The 9,559-nt window shown below is 44.1% G+C and overlaps 1 protein-coding gene across 1 annotated transcript in view; it reads left to right on the forward strand.

The window, feature by feature from the left end:
- The first annotated feature begins 7,571 nt into the window (after window positions 1–7,571).
- The window catches only part of lrp12 (low density lipoprotein receptor-related protein 12), a 9,853-nt gene continuing 7,865 nt past the window's right edge, over window positions 7,572–9,559 (forward strand). The window contains exons 1-3 of the mRNA XM_026349744.1: window positions 7,572–8,393; window positions 8,980–9,036; window positions 9,124–9,259. Of these exons, the coding sequence (XP_026205529.1) occupies window positions 8,327–8,393; window positions 8,980–9,036; window positions 9,124–9,259 (260 nt within the window). The 5' untranslated portion in view covers window positions 7,572–8,326. The remainder of the gene's footprint in view (window positions 8,394–8,979; window positions 9,037–9,123; window positions 9,260–9,559) is intronic.

Here is a 9,559-nt window from a genome sequence, read left to right on the forward strand (position 1 = left end):
TCCTCCAAAGAATCCAAGGGGTCAGAAGCACAGGATGGTTCCTCTGAATCAGAATCACACAGCTCCTCTCCAGTCATTCCCACAGGCAGAAAGCTAATGTCCAGGACCAAGTTGCGGTGCACTGTTTTCATGTTGCCTTTGCTGTCCTGCAACTTATACGTGTGGGTCTGTAGATTCCTGTCCTTTACTGTGTACACTGTCGCATCCCATTTGTCTGACAGTTTCTTCTTACCCCTTTCTCCTTTATTGGCAAGGAGAACTCTGTCTCCTATGTTCAGGTGAGTGCCTTTTACTCTTCTGTTGTAACCTTTTGCTTGTTTGTCTTGTTCCTTTACAGCATGTTTTTGGGCAATTCTGGCTGCTTCTTTGAGATGTGACATGAGTGTTTTAACATAACTCTTATGATCAACAACCACTGGGTCATGCAGCACCTGCTTGAACATCACATCAACAGGGAGCCTGGGAGTCCTGCCAAACATAAGCTGGAATGGCGCATATCCTGTGGTTTCATGCACTGTTGCATTGTATGCAAAAGTCAGAGTCTGAATCTGTTGAGGCCACTTGTGTTTCTCTCTGAGGGGCAAAGACCTGAGCATACTGCCAAGTGTCCGATTAAATCTCTCAGTCCCTCCATTCCCCATGGGATGGTATGGTGTTGTGTGTGACTTAGAGACACCTGATAGTTTGAGCAGTTCCACTATGAGTTCACTTTCAAAGTTAGCCCCCTGATCATAGTGGATACGTTCAGGAAACCCATACACACAGAAGACGTGATCCCACAGCTTCTTAGCCACTTGTTTAGCAGTCTGATTAGTGCATGGGAAAGCATGGGCTAACTTAGTATAGTGGTCTGTTATGATGAGCACATCTACTGAACGCTGCTTACTGTCTTCTGCACTCCAGAAATCCAAACACACCAACTGCATGGGTGCAGAGGTTCTGATGCTCTCAAGGGGCGCTTGAGCAGAGGGGTCAGGTGTTTTTGCAAGAATGCACCTTTGACAGCACTTGACATAGTTTTTCACATCTGAATCCATCTTAGGCCAGCAGAACCTTTGCCTCGCCAGATGCAAGGTCCTCGCCGGAACCTGACGTCCAGCGATATCATGGATGCCGTGCAGTGCCTTTTCCCTTAGACTCTCTGGCAGAACAAACTGGTGCCTCTTTTGTTTACTAAAAGGGTCTTTGATGATCCGATAGAGAACTCCATTCTGGATCATGAGTCTCTCCCACTGTTTAACTAGCACCATGACCTTGCCATCAAATCCTGTTCTCTCACGCCTGGAAGGCCGTCTCCTTCGGATTACATAAGGCAAGATTTTGGAAATGATTGGGTCAAGTTCTTGGCTTCGCTGTAGCTCTTCTAAAGTGAATATCGAGAGTGAGTCTTGCCCTGGCGGTAACAGGTCTTGGACAGACTGGATTAACTCCACAGCTCTCGTTTCAGCAGCCACATCCCACAGGTCATGGGCATCAAAGACTGCCTTAATATCCACAGGATCACAGCAATACCTGACATGATCAGACTGAGTCTTAGCAGCTTGAGAGTTTGATTTCTTCACTCGATGACACTGGACCTTTAAGCGGAAGGAGTCTTGGATCCCACCATGACTAACACCCTCGGCTTCAGCTAGAAGGTGACCATACTGCTCTGTGATGAGTCGGTGACCAACTGTCTTTGTAAAGGGGTCTCTACTGAGAGCGTCAGCCACTATGTTTTTTGTGCCAGGTATGTGTTTCAAGTCAAATGTGTAAGGGGCAAGTTTGGACACCCAGCGCTGCTCACATGCGTCAAGCTTGGGTTTTGTCATGATATATGTGAGAGGGTTGTTGTCTGTCCATACTGTGAAAGGATGGCCTTTTAACCAATGGCTAAATTTCTCACACACGCTCCATTTCAGGGCTAGAAACTCAAGTCTGTGGGCTGGGTATCTTTTTTGAGAGTTGCTCAAGGTCTTACTAGCGAAAGCAATGGGACGTGCCTTTTGTTCTCCAGCTGGTATCTGAGATAGTACAGCTCCAAGCCCATCTAGAGAGGCATCAACAGAAAGTATCAGAGGCTGAGAGAAGTCTGGGTGTTTGAGGACAACACAGTTCAAGAGCCTGTCTTTCAGGTTAGATAGGGCAGCATCACATTCATCTGTCCAATCAGAAGGCTTGAGTTTCCTGTATGAGCCAGAATTGGAATTTATCTTGGCCCTCCCTCTCCTCTTTTGTCCAGCAGTGAGAGCAAACAGAGGCTTGGCTATGGAGGAATAATGTGGGATGAAGTGCTGGTAGTAAAATACCATGCCCAAGAAAGATTTTATCCTCCTTACTGATGGTGTAAAACCCATCATCCTCCATGAGATCAGTTTTTGACATCTTCGATATCACTTCAATTTTCGCTGGATCCACAGCCACTCCATTGCTATCGATAACGTGACCCAGAAACTTGACTGAGGATCGCATCAGATGACACTTTTTGGGGCTGAGCTTGAGATTATGTAACCGCAGCCGCTGAAACACGATTACCAACCTCTCCAAAGCTTCCTCTTCAGACGAAGCAAATACAAGCAGATCATCAAGGTAGCACAAGAGGCTGCTGAAATTCAAATCCCCAAAGATGCTGAGCATCATTCGCATGAATGAAGCAGGACTGTTGCATAGACCTTGTGGCATCCTGTTGTACTCATACAATCCCATGGGAGTTGTGAATGCAGTGTATCTCTTGTCTTCCTCTGCCATTGGGATATTATAGAATCCTGATGTCAAGTCCATGGTGCTGAAGTAGGTGTTTCCACCCAGGGCGGCCAAACAGTCCGACTGATGGGGCAATGGGTGTGCATCCTTGACAGTCCTCGCATTAAGCCACCTGAAGTCAGTGCAGTTCCTCAAACTACCGTCCTTTTTCCACACTAGCACAAGTGGAGATGCATAGTCACTCACAGACTTCCTTATTATTTCCTGCTCTTCCATTTCAGACAACACCTGTCGCAGTTTCTGGTAATGTGCTGGTGGTACTCTACGGTAAGGAAGGCGAAATGGCTTCTCATCAGTAAGGTGGATGCGATGCATGAAACCTTTTGCCTCGCCGCAGTCCAGGGCACTTTTGGAAAATATATCGTTGTACTTCTCAAGCAAACCAACCAACTTTTCCTTTCCTGCCATGTTAGCACAACAAAGATCAATGTCCACATCTTGAAGTCCAACCTGTTGCAGCCGCTGCTTGAGGTCTACAGGTTTGACATGTTCATGCTGCATCTCCTGTTTGAGGCCCTCAGGTTGGTTGATGCCTTGGAAAACCTCAAATTCCTCCACAGCCAGACAAGGAGACACATCTGCCAATTTACAGTTTTTCCTGAGGATAATGGGCTTGTCTGACAGGTTAGCAATTTTCATGGGAATCCATCTATCACCCCACAATGGAGTTATGACTCGTCCAACCATAATGTTGTGTGGCATGGACTTTGATGAAGTGAGCTCAACAATTACTGTGCTGCCTGGTGACATGGGAACATTATTTGGTAGCTTACCCCAAACCAGATGCTCTTGTTTCGCCAGCAGGGTAACAGACTGGTGGAGCTTAACTGTTCCAATCTTGTCTGGGGGTTCCTCATCTCCCCACTGGCATGAGTTTGCCATGAGGTTGAGAAACTGCTCACACTCTAAAGGAAGACTGCCACTGGAGATGAGATGCCAGCATTCACTGGTTATCTTCAGCTGCTGCATGAGAAATCTGATTACATTTGTGCCTAAGATCAAATCATCACGCTGCCCAGGCACTAAAAGGATAGGAACAATACAGGTTTCACCATAGATTTTCATCTCCACCTCATACATACACTTGGCTTTACTCTGTGTGCCACCACAACCTACCAACACAATCTCCTGAGCCAAGTGAATGGGTGCTGTGAGTAGATTGTCACTCAACATCTTCTGCTCTGCTTTCTCACTGAGAGTGCAGGCCATGGAACCCGAGTCAAGCATCCCCTGTACCTGGAATTTGTTGTTGACAGTGATAGAAGTGTAGAACAGTTCATCAAACAGATCCACTCTCTGTGTGTTCTGAACTATTACTTTAGCGCCAACTGGTGCTGCTGCACACGCCTTCACATAGTGCTTCTTCATATCATCACTGCTGAGGGTTTTTCCATCTGTGCCCACACATCCCCTCGTCCAATGCGAGCCAGCTAGTTTAAAGGCTGGGAAACATGCTGACTTTGAGAAAGCTGGCGGTTGGGACAGTTTCTTTTGATGTGATTTGGCTTAAAGCACTCCAGGCATAGGTGTTTCTGCCTGCAGTGTGCATGTGTGGAGTGCTCTGAAGACTGGCAGACTCTACACGATCTAATGTGGAGTTGAGCAGGGGGAATCAAGTTGCCTACAGCCTGATTGTTGTGCGACACTGCACGGTCAAAGAGGTTAATAAGCATCTTCATGCAGTCTTCATTACAAGGGGGTTTGACTGTTGCATTTGTCTCCGTCTGTGTGGGTGCCTCAACTGTGTGGTGTGTCATATGAGAATCATCAGGTGCAAGAGTCTGAGCTTGAACTGTAGCTGGTCTGATGCTTTTTGATCTGTAAGTCACTTGCCCTTTCATTTTCATTTGATAGCGATCAACATGCTCCTGAATTTCACTGGCTGCCCATTTATTTGGTGCCTTAAACCTGAGAATGGCAGCAAGTGTGGGATCTGGACAGTACTTGACAAACATCATTGCAGCCTCTTGACATGGGTCCTCTAGGTGACGTCCTAGCCTCTTTAAGCCCTCCCCTGCTGCGTCAACTGCCTTATTGAGTCTAACCCAATATTCCACAGGGGTCTCTCCTGGCACCGGAACTGTGCTATAGAAATCGAAAGATGACTTTCGGGTTCTCTTGAGGCTTCAGGGATGGGCTGCTCCTCAAGGTTATCCTCACAACATCCTTAGCTTTGCCCATTAACTTAGACATAATTTCTAAGTACTGTTCCTTAACAGGTGTAGCTCGTTTCCTCAAATACACTTCCACCAACTCTTTCCATTCAGACACTGTGTTTTTATCTGACCCATCTCCCCTGAAGAGAGGAGGCTCTCTCACATCAGACTGTAGGACTAACTTTGCACCAGTCAAGTTAAGGTAAGTGGGTTCACTGGGCAACTGGCTTTCACTACTCTGAGCTTGTGTGCTGCCGACACTTCCCACCCCATAATCTCCCTTTAACTCTTCTCTTATAGTCTGTCCCACTTGCTGAGCAATATGTGTTATTAAGTCATTGAGTGACTTATCAGTTGTGGCTGGAATGTCTGAAGGTGTATCACCATGCCTAAAACCAGGAGCTGCGTGTATACGAGTGGAACAGAAAACTGGCGACTAAGTTATTTGCACCACGAACTGGCGTAGATGGTAACTCGCTGATAATCTTCCCTCTCCCAAAGCCTAAACTAAAATAGTCAGCTGGGACTTTGTTCCTTTCTGCCTGACTAAGAACATATGTCATTTTTAGCAAGTTTGTACAACACTCAACAGTATAAGAATAAAAAAAATGACAGATCTACTTTCCAAATTGCAAATGCGAAGTTAATCGTCAGAAGACAGCATTCAAATGTCCTTTTCGTTATCTTAATAACGCTTAACAGTCTCTTTCAATACCGTATGCAGCTTGCAGTACCCCGTTGACCAAGCTGACGCTGATCCACTGCTCCAGGAACCACGATAAACCGAACTGAAGCAGTGTGGATCCGGGTCACGGCACCAATGTAGCCGGCCTGTCCTGACTCTTAGTCTTGGCCGAAAAGATCTTCTGCGTTGTGTTTTCTTATATTGAGAAAAGGACGACTGCTGCCTTGCCGACTGATTTATTTGTAAATCTGTGTAAAATAAATAAATATAAAATAAACACAGTACAGCGACTCCATCAATCGGTCTCTCACATACACACCCTCAGTGAGGCTTGAAGCCGACTGAGTATGCAGTGCATCACACCGTTTTTTACATTTTACTAAATTAAAATGAACAAAAATAAATCACAGGGTGATCATATAGCTTAATATACATATACTTATTTCAAACAACAATCTACTACTACTCTTTATCATACCAGTGGCAACTTTTATAATTATATGTTTCCATTGAACAACACCAAATGTTAACAGTAAATACAAAAATGAAAGAATTAAAACTCTTAATAAAAACAAACATAAAAGGACAATGAGGGAATAGACATACCTGTGTAAAATAAAATAAACACAGTACAGCGACTCCATCAATCGGTCTCTCACATACACACCCTACAAAAAAAACAGAACCACCGTATGAAAGACCGACCACATGCTCCACAAACCTAGCTTAAAAACGGCTAAGTTTAGCAAAGTTTAATAAATACTGACGCTTAAACAAAAATAATATAATTTGTTAACTTCGAAATGCAAGTTTGGAACTATCGTTTATCAACAACATGTATTAACATAGTTACAGGAGCGCCCGCATAAATTCGCCTTACCTCAGCGAGGCTTGAAGCCGACTGAGGAAAGTAGCGCGACTTGACCGGAAATTACATTTCTAAAAGGTCAGAGGTCACAAAGAAAATAAATTCAAAAAATAAAAAATAAATAAATAAAAATTCCCTCAAAATAAAAGTCACAAACCAGGCACATAATACAAAAATATAACAGAACAAAAACAACGGATGGATAATTGGTGAAATATCAAACACCTTTATAGACATGCTACACACTCACCCCAACCGGTCGAGGCAGATGGCCGCCCACTATGAGCCTGGTTCTGCTGGAGGTTTCTTCCTCTAAAGGGAGTTTTTCCTCTCCACTGTTGCCTAAAGCTTGCTCAAATGGGATTGTTGGGTTTTCTCTATAATTTTTTGTATAAATATTTTCTGTAAGGTCTTAAACCTTACACTGTAAAGTGCCTTGAGATAACTTCTGTTGTAAATTGGCGCTATACAAATAAAATTGAATTGAATTGAATTGAACATGTAGAGGGTCCAGCTCCACCCCCAGAACAGAGCCAGCCCTCCTAATCAGTTTGTTTAGTCTGTTAGTGTCTCCACCTTCATGTTGCTGCCCCAGCAGACCACAGCATACAAGATGAAACTGGAACCACAGATTCACAGAACATCCTCAGCATGGTGCTGCAGACGTTCTATCCTACAGATTCTGCTCCAAAACATGAAGTTTCTCAAATGAAATGAATGAAAGACGAACTTTAACAAACTGGGACTTGATATGGGGGAGGGGATCAACCTAAGAGCAGCACATGGTGCCGTCATTCTGTGGTGGGGGTCAAACAAAAGGAGTAACAGGACACACATGTTCAGGTCACATGTTTCACACCAACGTCTGCTGGTAAATTAAATAAATATTACTTACTGAAAAGTTACTTCTTTTCTCTCTGTGAAGCACCTCGGTTTAAAATTTGTAAACTGCTGACCTTATGTTCAGTTATTTAGTTAGTGATCAGAGACGGTGTGAGATGAAGTGAACGAGTTTTTGTGTTTCTACAGATATTATTTGATTTCTCAAACATTTATTACCAACCGGAGAAAACCACAACAGCTGGACGTGTTCGTTACGTCACGCTGACGCGCAGAGGGGCGGGGCTTGTTCTGCAGCTGCGGACTGTTGTTGTTGACTCGACTCGAAGCTAACCGCTAACTAATCGCTAACAGCCAAGAAGACTGAGGCCGACACACGGAGCTGAACACGTCTCACCTCTGGTTATTTAGTGTCTGATTAACCCGGGTTAGCTCTGATTAACCCGGGTTATCCGACTGGTTCTGCGTTTTCACTTTGCTGTGGAGGAAGACGAAGTAGCCCTTCCGCTCCGTTAGCATGCTCCAGCTAATTGCCCAGTGTTATTAATGTTAGCGTCATTAGCTTCTGATTAATTTATTTCCTGAGAGCCAACTTCCCTTTATTGGCAGCGTGGTTGGTATTTTAATGAATGCTGGTTCCGTCATGAGTCGCTGTGTTCAGACAGAGATTGTCCCCGCAGTGAAATATTGCTTTAACTGTTGGGTTCTGTGGAGCTAACGAGTAGTCAGAGCTAACGTTAGCCGTTAGCTCACAGATCAGATGTCTTTGTTTCCATTTGCAGGACAGTTTGTGATGTGAAGCCAGGCTAGCTCCGTTAGCTTAGTTAGCAGTAGATCCGAGTAGACTCGGACAGGACAGTTTGTTAGTGTTCATGTAGCTAGGGCTAGCAGTCAGCTAACTGATCAGTTTGTTTACAGGCAGATTTGAGAGTTTAATTTGATTTGTGGCTGACATGGAGCTGACAGTGTACTGACCTTCATCATCATCACCACCACCACCATAATCCAGCAGCTGGTGGCTATATTAGGGTTATTATGGCCCTCGGTTCAGGCTGCAGGCAGAGCCGCTCAGCATGTATCGTTTACCTGCTAATAATTTCAGGTTAGTTCTGCACATCTACAGCTTGTTAGTCCTTTAATCGGCCAGTCCGACCACAAAAACTAATCAGAAGCTATTTTTAATAATTGTCTGTTCAGCTAAAATAACATTTGCGGTTTCCTTTTAGAAAGCCTAATATTTGTTGTACATCTTGATCTAATATTTTTACAGCATCAGCAAGCAACACACTTCATGGTACACGATGGATCAAATAATCTATTACTCTAAGTACAGTCAGCCACTAACAACAGTTCATGTGTACAATATAATGTAATCTGCTGGCAGGTTCTGATAATTAAGGTGATTCAAGTCTGATACGTCAAGTCACAGACAAATTGTTGTGATCCTACACTGAAGAAATGTTATTAAATATCACATCAGTCATGCAGAGAGAATACCTACATCATACAGGAAAACCATAGTTGTACCGAGCACAGAGACTGCTAATGGCTATTTTCAGTACAGTTATTAGTTTTAAAATTAAATTGTATTTGACACGTTTTACTCTTTAAAGGCCTGTTTTCAATTTAAAAACATTTCTTTTTTTTTTTTCGTCTGCTAACCATTTGTGTGCTCATACTGTCTCCAGGATCCATCGCAGTCTCTCAGAGGAACGACAATGTGTACGTGTCCGGGATTTCTAATGGTGAGATAACAACCAAATACACTTGACAAGTCATCATAAACTGAAGATCTGCACAGTGACTCTTAGGAACTGTCTGTCTCCGTCCAGCCTGCGGAGATGTGGCGGAACTCTTGCGAGCGTCCAGTGGGGTCATCACCAGCCCTGGTTGGCCTTTCCAGTATCCAGCCAAACTCAACTGCAGTTGGAACATTAGAGCAAAACCTGGTGACACCATCACCATCAGGTAACACAAACACTCGCGGTTTCCACCGTTACAGCACCAGCTACCACTTTAAATATGCTAGTTTCTTAGAACATATGTGATTTATCATGTCCTGACGCCACATCAGAAAAAGATAAAAAGTCCTGAGCAGAGTGAACACATCGACCCCGGACGTGATGTCACGTGGGCACAGAAAACAGCCACAAGATGGAGTTCAGCTGGGATTTTCTACTGATAAAACGTATAACATATATAAAGAATTGACAGCGTCTAGAACCAAGAGACATAAATTTGACTTAAACAGCTTTCCCATCTCTCCTC

This window comes from Anabas testudineus, chromosome 11 (assembly GCF_900324465.2).
Source record: "Anabas testudineus chromosome 11, fAnaTes1.2, whole genome shotgun sequence".
NCBI classification, from domain to species: domain Eukaryota; kingdom Metazoa; phylum Chordata; class Actinopteri; order Anabantiformes; family Anabantidae; genus Anabas; species Anabas testudineus.